Source organism: Miniopterus schreibersii (genome assembly GCF_964146895.1).
Source record: "Miniopterus schreibersii genome assembly, chromosome: 14".
Classification (NCBI taxonomy): domain Eukaryota; kingdom Metazoa; phylum Chordata; class Mammalia; order Chiroptera; family Miniopteridae; genus Miniopterus; species Miniopterus schreibersii.
The window spans coordinates 40,849,405-40,868,684 of NC_138114.1; the positions used below are offsets into that span (position 1 = coordinate 40,849,405).

The 19,280-nt window shown below is 44.6% G+C and overlaps 1 protein-coding gene across 2 annotated transcripts in view; it reads left to right on the top strand.

The window, feature by feature from the left end:
• Positions 1–3,492: 3,492 nt before the first annotated feature.
• SUFU (SUFU negative regulator of hedgehog signaling) overlaps positions 3,493–19,280 on the top strand; it is an 86,844-nt gene continuing 71,056 nt past the window's right edge. The window contains exons 1-2 of one of the 2 annotated variants that reach the window (XM_081158849.1): positions 3,493–3,879; positions 8,305–8,439. In XM_081158849.1, coding sequence (XP_081014975.1) covers positions 3,698–3,879; positions 8,305–8,439 — 317 coding nt within the window. In that variant the 5' untranslated portion in view covers positions 3,493–3,697. The remainder of the gene's footprint in view (positions 3,880–8,304; positions 8,440–19,280) is intronic. The other variant, XM_081158848.1, reaches the window with a different exon arrangement.

Genomic DNA, 19,280 nt, shown 5'->3' on the forward strand with positions numbered 1-19,280 from the left:
CAGCGCGGTCAGGGAGCGGCCAGACCTCACCTCCAAAGAACTACAACCCCAGCATGCCTTGCACGCGCAGTTAAAGGGCCAGGCAGTTTCGAAGCCACGCCTAGTTTTAAGAGACTGGGTGTAGCGTTAGGGAGGCACGGTACCCTGGGTTTTGTAGTCTCCATAGATAAATGGAAGGGGAGCAGAGTTTTTCCTTTCTATTGAATTTATTGGGGTGACACTGGTTAACAAAATTATACAAGTTTCAAGTGCACAATTCTACAACACATCATCTGTACACTGTATTGTGTGTTTCCCACCCCAAGTCAAGTCTAGGTCCATCATCATTTATCCCCCCTATACCCTCCTCCTCCCCCAGCAATCACCATACTGTTGTCTGCGTCCATGAGTTTTTTCTTTTTTGCTCAATCCCTACACACACACACACAAACACACACACACACACACACACACCAACAGCTGTCAGCCTGCTCCCTATGAGCCTATCTCTATTTTACTTGTTGGTTCATTTTGTTCATTAGATTCCACGTATGAGTAAAATCATATGGTACTTGTCTTTCGCTGGCTGACTTATTTCTCTTAGGACTCGCCAGGTCCATCCATGCTGTCACAAAGGATAAGATTTCCTTCGTTTTTACTGTCTAGTAGTATTCAATTGTGCAGATGTACCACAGTTTTTATATCCACTCATCTACTGATGGATGCTTGGGCTGCTTCCAAATCTTGGCTATTGTAAATAAGGCTGCAGTGAACATAGGGGTGCACATATTCTTTCGAATTAGTGCTTTGGGTTTCTTTGGATAAAGTCCAGATGTAGAATCACTAGGTCATAAGGCAATTCCATTTTTAATTTTTGAGGCAACTTCATACTGCTTTTCACAGTAGCTGCACCAATCTGCCTTCCCACCAACAGTGCACAAGGGTTCTTTTTTGTCCATGTTCCGGCCAACACTTGTTTGTTGATTTATTGATGATAGCTATTCTGACAGGTGTGAGGTGATATTGTGGTGTTTTGTTTTTTTAATCCTCACTCTAGGACATGCTTAGAGAAAGTAAGGGGGGAGAGAGAGAGAGAGAGAGGGAGAGAGAGAGAGAGAGAGAGAGAGAGAAAGAAGAAGAAAGAAAGAAAGAAAGGAAGGAAGGAAGGAAGGAAGGAAGGAAGGAAGGAAGGAAGGAAGGAAGGAAGGAAGGAAGGAAGGAAGAAAGATGTGTTGCCTTCCCTACACTCCCTGACTGGGGATCAAACCCACTACCCAGGTATGTGCCCTGATTGGGATTCAAACTGGCAACCTTTTGGTGTATGGGACAATGCTCAACCAACTGAACCATTCCGGCCAGGTTCATTGTGGTTTTAATTTACCTTTTTCTGATGATTAGTGATATTGAGCAGTTTTTCATATGTCTATCAGCCATCTGGATGTCCTCTTCGGAGAAGTGTTTATTCAGGTCCTTTGCCCATTTTTAAATTGGATTGTTCATTTTTTTGATGTTAAGTTTTAAAAGTTCTTTATAAATTTTGGATATTAACCCCTTATCAGATGTATCGACAAATAAGTTCTCTCATTCAGTGGGTTGTCTTTTCATTTTGTCGATGGTTTGCTGGACAAAACCTTTTTAGTTTGATGTAGTCCCATTTATTTATTTTTTCTTCTGTTTCAAAGGGGATGCAGATTGATGGTTGTGTTGCATGCTTGGATCTGTAATCCCTTGTAGGGATTCACAGTGCATGCTGAAGTACTTGTCTGTAGTTTGCTTTGGATTGGTCAGTAATTTGTGGATGTTTGGACTTTATAGATCAGTCCTGCCACTCCCCACCACTTCTCCTGGTCAAATAAGTTACTATGCTCTTATTTGGGTCTGTAAGACATTAATAATACCTATCGCCATCACACTCTAATAAAAAAAATTTAATACACACATGGGGAAGGACATATTCCCAGAACAAAGGAAAATAATTTAAATTGCATAAAATTTGCCTTTTAGGAAAAGAAAAGTACATTTTCTTTGCTTCTTTTCACTTTTTCCTGGAGAGGAGTCAACTTTGCAACAGGCTAACATTTGTCTGAAGACCGGCATTTGGAACAACTGGTAAAGAATTGACATTGATAAGTGAGAATATAGAGGGGAAGAGAGGGTATGTGTCAGTGCTTTCAAATCAGCTCAGTGCATTTTTCTCTAGATTATTTTCTCCCCGATTCAAGTTGCAGGAACCCTTTTAGTCAATAGCACTGGTAGTCAGGACTCCCTTCTATCCCTGTCTCTTGGAATTTCTTTAAGATCATTGAGTGGAAGACATTACTTTTTGAAAAGTTATTGTAAATAGGAAAATAATTCCCAACCCGGTGCCTTAGGAATGAAAAATTCTCCCAGTTAAGAGTGTCAAGGTAATGGGGAATAACAGGGAATACCAAATAATGAATACTGGTGTTCCTCAAGGCTGTCTGCATACCTCTGCCTAGGACACAACAAAGAAGAGACTGTCATCACTAAAGACATTGATTAAATAATTATCTGTCTGACCTGCGTGGCTCTCCGGTTGCCCATCTACCTATCCAGGAGATCAGGGTTCAATTCCTGGTCAGGGCACATGCCTGGTTTGCCGGCTGATCCCCAGCAGGAGGCCTGCAGGAGGTAGCTTATCAAGGACTCTCATCATTGATGTTTCTATCTCTCTCTCCCTTCCTCTCTCTGTAGTCAATAAAAACATTTTAAAATAATAATATTGTTGTTTTTAATAATTATCGTCTTTATTATTATTATTTTTTATCCTCACCCAAGGATATTTTTTCCATTGCTTTTCAGAGAGAGTGGGAAGGAGGGAGAGAGCGAGCGACAAACATCCAAGTGAGAGAGACACACAGGTGAGCTGCCTCCGGCACATATCGGGAGAGGATCCTGCAGCAGAGGTAGGTGCCCTTGGCCTGAATCCAACCTTTCAGTCCCCCGGCCCACGCTCTAACCAATGAGCCAAACCAGCTAGGGCAGAAATAATGATCATTTAAAAAATTGATCCTAGTTTACCTAATTCTTGTTACTTTCCGACAGAACTCCAAAATAGGTATTCCGACATATGACCCCTGAATTTGACGGTGTGTCAGTCAATAACTGTCAATGGACATTCAAAGACATAGGAAACATTCTGAATTATAGTCTATTAAAACTAATGCCGCATGGACGAATGAATCAACCCATTGCCAGATTTATTTTTAAGTAAATATGGTTTGCGTGTCAGCAAACCTGTGACAAGTCCATTGTCGGCGAACTTTCCAGTGGTTTCGCGGGACCCTAGCACCTCAGAAGGATGCTTACACATCTCCGTTTAAACCTGGGTTCCTCCTAACACTAGGGGGAGGCCAAGAGCTTTGGGACGCCTCCACCACAAGGAGAGGGAGGCGGAACCTATTGCCAAGGCACGCCATTTATGTGACTGGCACAGACTTTAGCCAATGGAATCCGGGGTAGGGCGCGCCGGTGCCCCGCCCCCTTGAGCGGCCCGCGGCCCCCGAGGCACCCTCTGGCCCGCTCCGCAGCCGCGACGGCCTGGGCGGACGGTTCGCCGTGCGCAGGCGCGGATCTTAGACCCCGCTGCAGCCCCCTACGCCTGGGGGAGTTGCACCTACGGGGTCCGCCCGCTGGCGCGTCAGTGCTCTCCCGCTCGTCCGCCCTCCCGGGTCCTCCCAGCGCCCTACGCGCCGGGATGGCGGAGCTGCGGCCTAGCGGCGCCCCCGGCCCCACTGCGCCCCCGGCCCCTGGCCCTACTGCCCCGCCGGCCTTCGCCTCACTCTTCCCCCCGGGACTGCACGCCATCTACGGAGAGTGCCGCCGCCTTTACCCTGACCAGCCGAATCCACTCCAGGTTACGGCTATCGTCAAGTACTGGTATGCCCTGGGCCGCGCGGAGACCGACGCGGCGGGCTGGGAAGAGTTTAAGCACCCGGGGCGAAGTATTTTGCAGGAGAGGAGGAGGAAAAGGAGAATGGTTAAAGCAGTCGAAAGGAGGGCTTCCTGCTGCGAGGGAAGGAGTTAAGGCTCAAGTTGGGAATGGGGACAAAGGGGTTAACGAAGACTGTGGGTAGCGAAGGGTTAAGGAGGGTTGGGAGGTTGAAGGGTTAACTGGGATTAAGAGAATCGAGTGAATTGGGATCGATAGGAGCGGGGGAACTGTAAACGTGGTGAAAGGAGGGGGCGCCTGTAGGGGGTCATTAGTGGGCGAGGGGAAGCCAGGAGGGGGGTGCGGCTGAACTGGGACGGGGGAGGCGAGGCGGGGCTGGGGAGCGTTTTGAGAGGGCTTTGGAGGAGCGCGACTTGGAGGAGCTTTGAGGGCAAGAGACTGCACTGGGTAGAGGCGGGTCTGGGGACCCGGGCTCCGCTTTGGGTTAGGAGGGGAGCAAGTTGTGAGTGTTGCGCTTGGGAAGAGATGAGGGGATGGATCACCTTTTTGATACTTTCCTAATGCACTCAGACATCATATCAGTGCAATGCTTTTGTGTTGGAAGTTTCACGAAACAACTTTTCCTGATAAACTTTCTGCTTACTCTGCACAGTTCTCTTCATGCAGAGCTTTCTCTAGTTTTGCAGCTGCTTTGCTTTAAGACATTGGCTAGAACAGAGGCAGGGTCAGGGAGATCCATGGGTTGGCTGAGGATTGAAGGGGACCACAGTAAATATTGAAGACCTGGGACTTGGACAGGGTGGAAAGAAGGCAGTGCAATGTTGAGGAGCTTCCTGGCCACAAGCTTCAGGATTTAGGCAGCAGTTCTCAGGGAAGCTGAGAGTAACCCTCAAGTATCTCTGTGAAGGATCAGACCTGTTTACAGATGGGCTGTCCATGGGGTAGGAATGGTCTTTTCTAGTTTCCCATTCCTGTTTGCAACCTGTTTCATCCTGCAGCCTCTGGGCAAAACTGGTGTTACGGGGACTGTGGAAAAGAAAGAACCTATTTTCGTGGTCTTCCTGGACCAAAAGTTGACTGAGGAATTGGTTGAATCTGTCCAGAACCACTTTCTTGCAGGCACTGTGTTAGATGACCCCTTCACTGAATCCTGAAAGACTGTTCGGGCAGCTGCTTGGGGTGTGGCCAAAGGGGCAGGCAGACTTGAATGGGGAAGTGAGTGGATGTCTTTTCTGGTTACCTCTCCCTTTAGGACTGAGTCTTTCTCCTCCAGGACAATGTTTTATTTCCTCCAGAAATGGCAGGACCTAGGCTCTATGGGACTGAGACCAGCTCCTTGTGTGGACGGGAGCATGTGAAGAGGCTGACACTGTGGAGGACCAGCCACCTGCTCCTTAGGGAGGGCCATGGGGAGCAGTCTGGTAGCCAGGAGGTGTGGCCAGTTGTACAATTCTCTTGGGCAAGCAAGCTGTTCTTTGGTTGAGAGGAGTTTGTGAAGAGAGCTTCTGAGTGAAAAGCAGCTCTTGATAACTTAATCTCCATTCTAATTGCATCTCTATATTTAAATATGTATTGTGATGAACTCTATTGGATTGTGTCATGAGAAAAGTGGGCCTGGCTCTGCCATGCTGTTTGTTCAGGCCTCATTTGAGTGTAAGGAGAAATTTCTACAACAGACTTGGGCACCTGTTTTTGTTACCAAGCGGCCATGAAGAATAGAGTTGTGTGTAAAAGGTATTGAAGCACAGGCAAAGGACTAAGACTAGTTTGGGCAACTTTTTTTTCTTTCTGCTGCAAGCTTGTTAACCAGGCAGGACTTATTTCAGAGATGGACTATCATGTAATGACGAATAAAGGCAATTGTACAGAACTCTTTGAAATTAGTAATGTTTTCTATATGCAGAAAAATATAAGAGGGAACAGCTGAGAAACTAGTCCTTTCTAAGATTTGGAGGACTTTGCATGATTAAGACCCCAAAATTAATTCATCAGTGTCTCTCACATTTGGGATTCCACAAGGCCTCTTCAGTTCTTATAGCAGGATGACTCACCGAGGCTGCCTGGGTCTCACTGTGGCCCAATATACCTTGAGATTCCTTTTCTTGCGACAGAAGGGTGGCTCTTTGGCTAGTGGACACCCTGGTCAGTAAGGACACGCTGGCCGAAAGCTGAGTTTAAGTGAGCAGGGATCAGAAGCAGAGAGGCAGAACCTATGCTCTGGGGCCACTCCATTCTTGCAGCTTCCCTGGGGAGTGAAGTCAGGTGTTCAAGAAATTAAACTGAGGGATGCTCTGGGTCCTTGGATAACATCTTTTTCTAAGTGCAAAATATGAAAATTTTCTACATACTCATCTGCTTCCCATCAGGTTTCTGAGTAAGTAGAACAGAACTCTCTGTGCTCAGGGATGAGGTTTATTTGGTCTAACTTTTGGTCATTCCCTGGAGTTGGAGTTTTAAGGTAAAGTCTCTCTCCTTGATGCAGTACTTCCTGGGAGACTTTGCTAGAAAGAGGGTTGCAGTGGAGTGGCAGATGTAGCACAGAACGGTGGATGCAATTTTGCTGCTTGTTGCTGGGTGGACCAAGGCTGAAGGAGGGGCAGGACTGGGAATTTGCAGCAGGGCACTGGAACAGACATGGAGCCTGTAGTCACTCCCATCTATTCGTGGGCTCTGCAGCTATCATGGGGTCCTTTCAGAGAGAGCTACCCTTTTCTTTCCTCCCTTCCCTGACAAGCTTTCCTAAATCCAACTGGTTATGGAATTAGTCAAATGATTTGGCAAAATCTGAGTTGAGGAAAGACATGGAGATTTGTCCCTTTTCCTAACCCACTCAGTTGAGATTCTAAGCTATTTGTAGTGACTTTCTTACAAGCTCTGTAAATAACTTAGCATTTCCTAGCAGAGAATAAGGATTTTTACAAAAGCAAATAATATCCTGGCAAAGAGGATGAAACCAGACCTACTGGTTTTAAATAGTGTTTTAATTGCATGGTGCTGGCATGCTTGCTGGGATCACATGTAACATGCCTTTTATTTGGTTGTTAGTGTTCCTTTAGCATACGATCCCAACTGCAAAGTGCACTCCATCAATGTCCCAGGAGCAGCAAAGTTTTTGCAGTCTGTGGAACAGTCAGATGTCCGAGGCAGCTCAAATGCAGTGTTTGTGGGCTAAATGCAGACTTCCTTCCTTCCACTGATGGTTTCCATTTCGTCTGTTTCTCAAGTCTACCAGTTTCCCTATCCATTCTGAAGAAAAGCAGGATTTAAAAATATATATATTTATTGATTTCAGAGAGAGGAAGGGAGAGAGACAGAAACATCAATGATGAGAGAGTCATTGATCGGCTGCCTCCTGCATGCCAGGGACTGGGGATTGAGCCTGCAACCCGGGCATGTGCCCTGACCGGGAATCGAATCCCGATTGCCTGGATCCTAGGTCAACGCTCAACTGCTGAGCCACGCCAGCCAGGCAGCAAGATTTTTTTTTAAAGAGCACTGATTACTAAAGGGAGCCCTTATTGAATTAAATCCTCAGAGTGAGGTAATGACTGAATGTCTTCCTCAACTACCTTTCTGTTGGAAGTATGTGGGAAGCTTAATGTGGTTCTCAGACACCCCAAATAATTCAATGTTCCAGCTCTACCTTTGAGATGAGGGCACATGCCTAGACTGTGGGTTTGATCTCCAGCCCCAGTCAGGGCATGTGTGGGAGGCAACTGATCGATGTTTCTCTCTCACATTGATGTCTCTCTCTCTATCCCTCTTCCCCTCTCCCCCTTCCCCTCTTTCTAGAAATCAATGAAAATGTCCTCAGAGTAAGGATTAAAAAAAACAAAACACCAGCTTTGGTCTGTGGGGTGTGGGCATGGGTCTGGAGGCACTGGGTTTGTTTAGAGCAAACTTTAATTAACATAAGGTACAATATAGTCTTTCAGGAATTAGCTGTCTAAGAGGCAAGAGCAGAGCTGAGCCTCTGCTTCTAGGAACAGTACCCATTGCGGATGCTCAGGATGGTCTGTCAACAGGGGCCAATTGGATTGACTGATATACCTCTTGCCTTGAAGCATGTTTACAGGCACTATGGAAGAGAGAAGATCCCTGCCAGTCTCATTTGGGATTGGTAATTTGAAACAGGAGGAAGCAAAAGGGGCACCCATCCAGTCTGTTTTATTTTTAAAGAGGTCCTACCTCTTGGGGATAGGAGAAGGGAGTCTGTCATGTTTGTGGAATTGGGCAGCCTCTAGCCACTTACCCCTTGGTCTTACCCCAGAGAAGTGTGGCTTCTTTTTAGTTACCTTTCACCCCAGGGTCTTCCAGTTTGGGGCCCTTTAGGTTTATGAGACAGAGTCCCTTAGCGTCACACGGTCTGTTTTCAGGCTCACACTGACACCCCTGTGTTTTGTCTTTTGCAGGTTGGGCGGCCCAGACCCCTTGGACTATGTTAGCATGTACAGGAATGTGGGGAGCCCTTCTGCCAACATCCCCGAGCACTGGCACTACATCAGCTTCGGCCTGAGCGATCTCTATGGTGATAGCAGAGTCCATGAGTGAGTGTGTGCCACTTGTTCATCCTTCACCTGCCTGTTCCTTAGCCTTGAGCCTTTTGTTCCTGAGGTTTTTCCTGAGCAGGGATGATGATGTCATAGTCCTTTGGGCTTGGCACTTCTCAGGTAGAATCTCTGGGTTTCTGTCCTCTGCCTGTATCTACTTGTGCCAGCGTGGTCCCGGTCAGCACTTGAGCTCTGCTTATCTGGTGCAGGAAAGTATCGATGGTGAACAAGAGTTCTAAAACCATCGGGCTTTCCCACGCCTGCTCTGGTGTTTGAGCTCAGAGGATAGGAAGCATAGCTATGACCCAGAACTTGTGCTGATGCTTTTAAGTCCACTCCCCCCTTCACTATCTTATTATGAAAAATGTTAAGTATAAAGCAAAGTTGAAAGAATTTTTAAATGAACACTCATATACCTGCTACCTAGATTCTACCATTGACATTTTACTCTACTTGCTTTATCACGAATTTATCCACCTCTGTAGCCATCTCTGTTTTTCCGTCCATCTACTTTCTCTTAACCTGCAGTTATCTGTGCTTAGATTAGCCATAGTACATTTTTAATCCTGGCCTGTCTTCCATTTGCTGCCCTGTATACTTCTAAATCCTACTTGCCTCTCTTATTTCCCTCTATAATCACCAAATTTAAACATTAAGTTGAACATAATCAACTTAGTATTAAATCAGTTAAAACAAAAACAGTAATAAAAATAAAAAGTAGCATTTATTAAGCATTGATTATGAGCCAGTCATTCTTCTGGTCACTTTATATGTACATATATTGACTATTTTTGCCACACCTGTATAATGCTGGCATAGGTACTGACGTTTGCACCATAACTTGCTTAAGGTCCCTCAGCTTGGACGTGGTGGAACTAGTTACTCTGACGCAGGCAGTCTGGCTCCAGAGTCCATACTCTTATGACTGTGCTCTATTGCCTCTTAAAACAATGATATCACTTACTCTAATAAGCTACTATCTATAATTTTGAAAAACATTTATTTCCATCTATATTCTTTTGAGGGAGGGATTCTTTTCAGTTTAAATGCTGTCTTTCCTCCATTATCATGGTTAATCAAGAGCTGATTTTATTTTTATTATCATATTCTCTTTTTTTTATTTTCATACTTTTTTTTGCCTCTTACACCATCTTTTTTAGTATCTTGGTGGTGACTGATTAGTGTGTATAGATTGAAAGAATAGCAGGGCAAAAAAGAAAGAATAGCAGGACTCGCCCTGGCTGGTTTGGCTCAGTGGTTGGAGGATCGACCTGCAGACTGATGGGTCCCAGGTTCGGTTCCAGCCAAGGGCACGTACCTTGGTTATGGGTTTGATCCCCAGCCCCGGTCGGGGTGCGGGAGGCAACCAATCGATGTGTCTCTCTCACATTGATTGTTTTTTTCTCTCTCTCTCCCCGCCTTCCACTCTCTCTGAAAAGCAATGGTAAAAATATCCTCAGGTGAGGGTTTAAAAAAAAAAAAAAAAAAATAGAATAGCGGGACTCTTTATGCCTCAGTATAAGAGGCTGATTCTGGAGATGATGATATGATGAAGAAGATGATAATAGTCTTTTTTTTTTCCATTGTTTTACTTCTTACTATGTTTCATATGTGTCAAATGCTTTACAATTTTATCAGGTTCTTTAGTTATCTCCATTTTATGGATGAAGAAGCTGAGTTCTTGAGGAGTTAAATGAATTGCCTAAAATCATACATCTAAGCTGTAAAAGTTAGGATTGAATTGAGCTTTGAGCCCACAGTCTGAGCTCTTAACCATTGGGCTATACCACTTCTCTGATCATAGGCCCAACCCAACTTCCTCTTTTCTCTTGTTAAGCTCAGAGGCCCAGGCCTCATCTCCTCACTCGGTACAAGTTAGGAGCAGTGCCTGGACCTGCCTTTGCAGCCTTCTAAATGGATCCATTGCAATGTCAGCAGAAGGCTTTGGGAACAGGGAATTAATCTTGCCTGAACGGGGACCCTGCAGTACAGTATTAATAATGGAGATAGAATAGCAAACAGATGCGGGGAGTAAAGGGACTGTGCTGAATTTAAATTTATATTCTTAATAAGAACCTGCAGAGGGTATTTAGTGCAGCTAACCTATACCTTTTTGTTGACAGATTTATAATACTTAAAAGAATGCCATTTCCTGTGTGGCTTAAATATTCTTACAGTCTCCCTACTTATCAGGTAGGGATCCAAGGACCAAAATGACATGAAGAACATAATTGAGAAAGCTCCATATTTCAGAAGAGGCAAGCTCAATTTGAAAGAGGGTCTTCCTTACTGTTTTCCCTAGTTTAACAGAACCCTTGTATATATGTGTCATTTCTAAATTTCTAAAGCACTTTGATATTCATGTCATTTATGACAGTAATGAGACCTTCATTGAGCTTTCACCTCACCAGTCAAACCTAGTGTTTTCTGATATTACGTCCTTCCACTAGAAGGACATGGGTGGAATGTACTTGGATATTTACCCAGTTCTGGTCTGTATTGCAGAGGTTGAAAGTACCTTTGGTGCAGCCGGGTGTGGCTCAGTGGTTGAGCATCAACCTAGGATCCAGGAGATCGAGGTTCGATTCCTGGTCAGGGCACATGCCTGGGCTGCAGGCTCGATCCCCAATGACTCTCTCATCGTTGATGTTTCTGTCTCTCTCTCCTTCTCCTTTCCTCTCTCTGAAATCAGTAAAGATATATTTAAAAAAACAACCACAAAAAACAAAGACTTTCTTCAAAAAAAAAGAAAGAAAAAAAAGAAAGTACCTTTGTAATTGGCCTTGTGCTGGTATGACTGGTCTCTTCTCAATCCTGGTAAGTTTCTTGAAGAAAAGTTTGCTTTTTCCAAATATTTCATGTGGTGAGGCCTCTTTGAGACAGATTCATGGATTCTTATTTAATTCATTGCTTGAAGCTGAGATCAGAAAGGTGAGTGTTGCATCTTCTAGGATAAGTGCTAAGAGGTGTTAAATTAGAATTATGGCAAGTAAATTTCTGGCAACTTCTTTTTCCACTGTCTTTTTTTTTTTTTTTTAAAGGGTTTCTGATTTAACCAATTTAGTGAAGGCAGCATTTTTTTTTTTTTTTTTTTTAAATATATCTTTATTGATTTCAGAGAGAGGAAAGGAGAGGGAGAGAGAGAGAGACAGAAACATCAATGATGAGAGAGTCATTCATCAAACCTGCAACCTGGGCATGTGCCCTGACTGGAAATCGAACCCTGATTGCCTGGATCCCAGGTTGATGCTCAACTGCTGAGCCACGCCCAGCCGGGCTCCACTGTCTTTTGTCTCCTCATTCAGTGAAAAGAGGCCAGAAATATTGATTCATTTATTCATCAAGCACCTATTTTATAACAGACACAGAATATCATAATAGATGTGTTGGGAATATAAGCCAAGACATAACTCCTGTCTCGAGCTCATGTTCTTGAGGGGAAATAAGCTTAAAGAGATGGTTATAGTACTGAGTAATAAATGCTACAGGCCATGGATGCAGAACATGTTCTGGGAGCAGAGAGGAGCGAGTGACTGTTTGTCAGGCTGCTGGGTCAGAAGAAGCTCCAGGGAGGTGAAGTTTGAGAGGATTCTTGTAAGAAGAGGGCTAGGGTGAGATCTGTGCCTAACACTGTAGGACACCAACATTCACTTTTAGTACTGAGAGAGGCTTTAAAATCTTTTTTTTTTTTTAAATATATCTTTATTGATTTCAGAGAGAGGAAAGGAGAGGGAGACAGATAGAAACATCAATGATGAGAGAGTCATTGGAGATAGAGCCCTCAACCCGGGCATGTGCCTGGACCGGGAATCGAACCCCGATCGCCTGGATCCTAGGTTGACGCTCAACTGCTGAGCCACGGCCGGCTGGGATAAAATCTTCTAGCCCTGTGTTTCCAAAACTTCTAGTGCTGCCTGCATAATTTCTGCCACCTATAGCATATTATCTACTGTGAGTTCTCTTTAAATTAACCCTCCTGCCCGGCCGGGCGTGGCTCAGAGGTTGAGCATCGACCTGGGATCCAGGTGATCGGGGTTCGATTTCCGGTCAGGGCACATGCCCGGGCTTCGGGCTCGATCAATGACTCTGTCATCATTGATGTTTCTATCTCTCTTCCCCCCTCTCCTTTCCTCTCTTGGAAATCAATAAAGCTATATTAAAAATAAATAAATAAATTAATTAATTAACCCTCCTTTAAAAAACTGATATAAATTTTTAAAAGTTAAATCACTATCATATATGGAAACCAATATCACTTGCTGTAATTTAAAGGTAATTATGGACATAAAGTAATAACAAAGCAATGTTATTAAATTTTAGCTTAATACTGTTGTGTGTCAAAGAAGATTCTAAGCCCGAGGACACCTTTCTCTTTGTTTAAGAGATTAGTAAGAAGTATGAGAAAGGCATTAAAAAGATACGCTAGCACCAAATAGAACCTGACCCTAGACATGATTAGAAAAACTGAAAGAGAATTTAAAAGGGAACTTTTTTTGTAAGTATGATTCAGTGTTATTGTCATAGATAAATAGGAAACACTGATCTAGCCCATCTCCCTTAATTGTAATTGAGGAAAGCCCAGCAGCCTTCCAAAGGCCATAGAGCAAGTTAAGGAGAGCAGCAGGATCTCCTGCATCCCTGCTGTTCTATGCTCTCACTTATGATTGGGGAGAAAGGAGTGTATGGAGCACTGTTTGTCTTTAAGATGATAATATGAGCAAACTTTCTTAGTTTTTACCATATTCCAGGTTAGTGCTAAGTTCTTAATATAAATTTATCATATTATGTTATCCTCAAAGTAATTCTATGACATAAGGAATGCTTATTATCTCTTGTTTATAGATACAGAAATTTAGCCTTAGAGAACTTACTGCACAGGTGGTAAATTAGAGGCCAGGTCTAGTGACCCCGAAGCCTATATATTTTTTTTAATCCTCACCTGAGGATATGTTTTTATTGATTTTTAAAAGAGAGAGAGAGAGAAACATTGATGTGAGAAACATCGGTAGGCTGCTGACCGTGGATTGAACCCACAGCCTTTTTGGTGTATGGGTTGACGCACCAACCAACCGAGCCACCTAGCCAAGTCCCAAAGCGTGCATTCTTAGCCACTGTGCTGTATTGCCTTTCTATTTTAATTAGTCCACAGTATTTATTAAAATGCCTTTTGGATACCTCCGCCCTTTAAGATCTTTCCTTCTCAGACATCTGTAATACTTTCAACAATAAAGATAAATTAAAAAAAAAAAATCTTCTTACAGCTTGTTGAGGATAGGGACAAGCAGAAGCCTAGGGTTTCCCTGCATTTCTTCTTGCCTCTGGCAGGCTTGCTTTGGGGGCAGGAGGGGAGCCCCATCCTAGTAGCGCTAAAAAGGGTAAAGAGTAAACTGATTGGATGAGCCCTGGGATGGCCAGTTCCATCCAAATTTTCCCCCTATTTACATTCACGAAAGGAAACAGGACAAGAGAGCACTTGTTTGAACTAAAAGGTTGTTAAGAGGCTGTTTCTGAAGTCGGAGAGATGGAACAAGTTCCAGCCTGGGGCAGCCACAGGGGAGAATTTGGTGCTTTTCTACGAACCCTAAGGCTACTCCCAACTGACTTCAGCAGCAGAGACTGTCTTGTTGCTCTTGCCTGGACTTGGGAGGTGTGAGACAGCTGAGCGTCAGCTGCCAAGTGCTTGTCGGAAGCCTGCAGCTCTGGCTCTTCCTTTGTGGCCAGGCAGCTGTGGACTGGAATGTAGGGATTTGTGGGGCTGTGCAAGAGGTGGCTCTCTGTGAGGATTTTGGGCTGCCCGTGGTGCTGCCAGCAGCCCTGGCTGGACCCATATTACACCAGGCCTAACCACTATGTGAGCAGCTGGCTAAGTGTTTGTGATCTCAGGCAGACTTCCCTGATGAGATTCCGCTGGGCAGGTCATCTGCTGTACATGCCGGGCTGGTTCCAAAGACAGCCTCTGTGTGGTGTTGGCCCAAAGGGTGGCAGCTCCACAGGGGAGAGCCCACACCACCTCTACTGCATCATCAGTGTGGGCTCTCCCCAACAAACGCTGGCTTCTCTGCAGGTATGTCCATGGAGTTTGGGGCTAGAACTGCTGGTGACTGGTTTTCTGTGGCCGCCTCTGCTGGGTTGGTGGAGAAACTACTTTTCTCTCCAGGTCCGTTTCAGCCATGCTCTGCATGGAATGAGTTATTTATTAAAACACTGGATACAGATTAACTTTTCCACTTGTTGTTTTCTGTGGTCTTGGTTACTACAGATGGGAAATGCTAATTTTCCCTCTTCGAAGCTTAGTTTTCAGGAACTTTTTGTGCCATTTCATCCCCTGGGGTTTCCAGTGGAAATCCTGCCTTTCCCCTAACACACCTGTCCTGGGAGCATGGTTCCCTCTCTGGTTGCGCGTTTGCTTTCGTACCAAAGCTGTCGTGAGGCTAATAACTGGAATGCTTTGTAAGCCACACACTGAAGGCAAGTCCCCACCCTACCCAAGCTGGGCACAGCAGGCTGAGGAAGTGCTGTGTAGGCTCTTTGGAGGGCAGGGCTCTCTGAAGCTTTGGTCCCACTGCCTTTCATCTCAGAGGTGCGTAGTTTCAAGATGACTGTTGGTATGACATGGTGACTGCTCTCTGCTAAGGGCAGGGGATCTGGGCTACCTAGAAAGAGCCAGGGCTTCCTTGATTTTAGCTCAGGGTGGGAATAGGGGCCAGCAGTGGGGCTAGAGCTCCTCCTGAAGCTGAAACCACCACTCTGGGTTGGATTTCAGGCCCCAGGTCTCTGAATTTTGAAATGTTGAGAATTTTTCTTCTGTAACCACAGGAACACCTAAGGCATTGTGGGACTCCCAGCAGATCTGTGCAGGTGTGTGGTTTCATCCTTTGTAAAGCATTTCATTTGCAGCATGGATTAGCTCTTCCTCCATGGGGTAGGGATTCTAAATTGTCCAATTCAGAGAGCCCCTCAGCAGTAAGGGGACAGTGGGAAGAAGTACCTTGAGCTGGCTCAAACTCACTTTAAAAAGGCCGAGAGGAGATGATTACTAGACTTATTGTGGTGACTACTTGGTAAAGTATATAAATGTTGAAAGACTGGGTTGTGGGCAATGGACCTAAATAGACACTTCTCCAAAGAGGACATACAAATGGCTAAGAGACATATGAAAAAATGCTCAACATCTCTAATCATCATAGAGATGCAAATTAAAACCACAATGAGGTATCACTTCACACCTGTCAGAATGGCACCATCAACAAGTCAACGAACTACAAGTGCTGGCGAGGGTGTGGAGAAAAGGGCACCCTAGTACATTGCTGGTGGGAGTGCAGACTGGTGCAGCCACTATGGAAAACAGTATGGAGTTTCCTCAAAAGATTAAAAATTGACCTGCCATTTGACCCAGTGATCCCACTTCTAGGAATATATCCTAAAGAACCTCAAACACTAGTCGCAAAGAACTTATGCACCCCTATGTTCATAGCAGCGCAATTCACTATAGCTAAGATTTGGAAGCAGCCCAAGTGCCCATCAGTAGATGAGTGGATAAAAAAGCTGTGGCACATTTACACCATGGAGTACTATGCGGCTGTGAAGAGGAAGGACCTTTTGGCCTTTGGCACAGCATGGAGGGAACTGGAGAGTATTATGCTAAGTGAAATGAGCCATTCGGAGAAGGACAAGTACCAAATGATCTCACTTATATGTGGAATATAATAAACAAAATAAACTGATGAACAAAGTGGATCCAGTAACCTAGAAGCTTGGAACAAACTGAGGGATCTCAGAGGGAAGGTGGGGAGGGGTGGGGTGGGGAGAGATTAATTAGGGAACTTGTATGTTTATGGGCATGTCCCATGGATGTGAACATTGGTATGGGGAGGGCCTGGGGGTGGGATGGATGTGGGGTGGAGGGGATCAGTAGGGTTAGAAGGGGGACATCTATAATGGTCTCAACAATAAAGATAAAGTAAAAAAAAAAGACTGGGTTGTACTCCTGAAACTAACATAATACTATATGTCAGTTGTAATTTTTTAAAAGAAGTCCAAGAGGCCTGACTACTGGGGAGTGACTGCCATGTCAGAGTGGTGCCCTGGGCTGGTCGGCACTGGGGAATTTCCTTCTCTTCCTGCAGAGAGAGGCAGATTCGGTAGCCTTTACGGGTTTGACTTGATCAGATATCTTCGTCCTAGGATTCTTTCTTGTTCAGCCCATCCTTCTAGACTTCCATCTTTCACACCTTGGCTTTTTTCATATTGAATTTTGGTCCTCACACCTGCCATTTTCTAGATCTGGTTTTGTCAGCATCTCCCTTGCCCAGCTTTCCGACTCAGAGATCCTGACTCTGGACTTTGACCTTTTACTCCTACATTCATTCCTCTATCCTGCCTCTGGGGTGTCCCACTCAGCTATGTTTTTGTTTCAGTACCTCAATTCTAATGTCTGGTCCTAAAATATGTGTGGAGAGATCTTATCCTCTGACCTGAGCCCCATAGGAATGGTCTTTTCACCCCTGCACACACTTTTACAGCTTGCTAACCTGCCTGCTGAGCTCTCTTACACAGAGCATTGGGCTGTACAGCACACCCCACCAGTAAAACTATGTCAAGTCCCTGATACAGGCAGAACATTGGAGAAGATGATGTGTTGGGGTTGGGGAACAATGAGAAGTCATACCTAACTTCTAACTTTGAGAAACCCAACATCTGCTTGGTAAGAAATGACAAAGACACTGGAAAAGAAGATAGTGAGGATTGGGGCTGGGAATAGCTTTTGGCTTTATCTGACTTCTGTGGCTTTGAAGCTGTCTCCTCTCACCCTGTGATCTTCAGTGCTTTAAGATACTTAAAAAATGTAATAATAATTGCAAACACATAGTTCTTACTGTGTTCAAGCACTATTCTAAGTGCTTTGTATAAACTCATTTAATCCTCACAACAGCTCTATGGGGTAGGGATTATTAATTTTATTTTATAAGGAAATTGAGGCTCAGAGATGTTGAGGAACTTATGTACCAAGCCAGTGAATGCTGGAACTGGGCTATCAACCCAGGCAGTCCTGCTCTAGCAGTCTTCATCCTTCCCTTCTGCCTGTGCAAAGAGGGCTGGGGCTGGAGACTACTATTACAATTATGCACCTAAGTTCAAAGGTATCTTGGGTTAATGGAGTGTGAATAGTTAAGCAGGAAGTGCTTTGTAGGGGAAATGTTGAGCTGGATGTTGAAGCAGCTTTGTAGAGAAGAAAAAGTCCTGCTGGGTAATGGCAAAAGGGTAGAATTGGAGAGTAGGTGACAGAATCCTGTGTCATCTAAGTCAAGGCCAGGAAAGCCTGCAACTCTTAGAAGAACAAAGATGGTGCTTCTTGCTTAGATGTCAAGTTCACATAGTCATGCTTCTTGTGTGTTCGGTATGCTTCTAGTGAGGCCCCAAGAACATATCTTGACCAAGATGTGTGGAGTATTGGATCATTCTCTCTGGGGAGAGGGTGTAGAAATGAGGAACACTTAGAAGTAGGGAGTACTCACACCATCTAGTTGAGGCATCTGCGGTGCCAGTCTGTGAAGGATTTTTCTTCTGATAAAAAGATGTCTGCCCTGGCCGGTGTGGCTCAATTGGGCGTTGTCCCATGCACTGAAAGGTTCTGGGTTTGATTCCTGGTCAAGGCACATCCTTGGGTTGTGGGCTTGATCCCCTAGTAGCAGGCACGCAGGGGGCAGCTGATTGATGTTTCACTCTTAAAACAATGCTTCTCTTTCTCTCTTCCTCTATTTCTTAAACAAAACAAAAAAAGATGCCTTTTCACCCTGTAGAGGGTGTTTTTCCCCTGTGTCCTCATATCAACACAGATTTTCATATCATTTTGTTGTTGTTATTGTTAATCCTTATCCGAGGATATTTTTTCCACTGATGGGAGGAAGAGACGGAGAGGAGGAGAGAGAGAGAAACATTGATGTGAGAGAGGCACATCGATTTGTTGGTTGCCTCCCACATGTACCCCGACCAGGGCCAGGGATTGAGCCTGCAACTGAGGTACGTGCCCTTGACTGAATCAAACCTAGGACCCTTCAGTCCTCAGGCCGATGCTCTAACCACTGAGGAAACCGGCTAGGGCGATTAGTTCCAGTTTTGGGCAATTTTGAATAAAGCTGTCATAAATATTTATATATATGTTTTTGTATGGACATAAATTTTCAATTCATCAGGGTTAAGTTTCTGGGTCATGTGATAAGACTATGTTTAGCTTTGTAAGAAACTGCCAAACTGTCTTCAAAAGTGACTGTACCTTTTGTGTTCCTACCAGCAGTGAATGAGTTCCTCTCATTGTGTGTCCTCACTAGCATTTGGTATTGTCAGTATTTTGGATTTTAGCTATTCTAATAGGGGTGGAGTGGTATCTTATTGTTGTATTAATTTGCAGTTCCCTAATGATGAGATGTTGAACATCTTTTCATATGCTTGTCTGCTGTCTATATCTATTCTTTGGTGACATATCTTTGTTTTTGTTTCTTTCCTCCTCCCACACATACTCCACCCCTGACCACATATACTTCTTTTTCTTACATCATGAGTTCAGACAGTGGGGCTAATTATGTTTTCTGGCATATTTTCCTTTTGGTCACTTTTCAAGCCACTAAGTAAGTTAGTTCCCCTGAGTAGGTGCTAGGTCCACATCTGAATTCCTCCATCTCTGTTGGTTTTAACTGAGGCTGGCTCACGAGTTCTGTACCTTCTTTTCCCCAATGATGGTATCTTCTGTAAAGTCTGTGGCTGGTACTGAGGCCTACAACCTCATTCCCAAGGTTCACGATTGTGTCCTCCAAACAGACTATAGAAAGACTGCTGTGCAA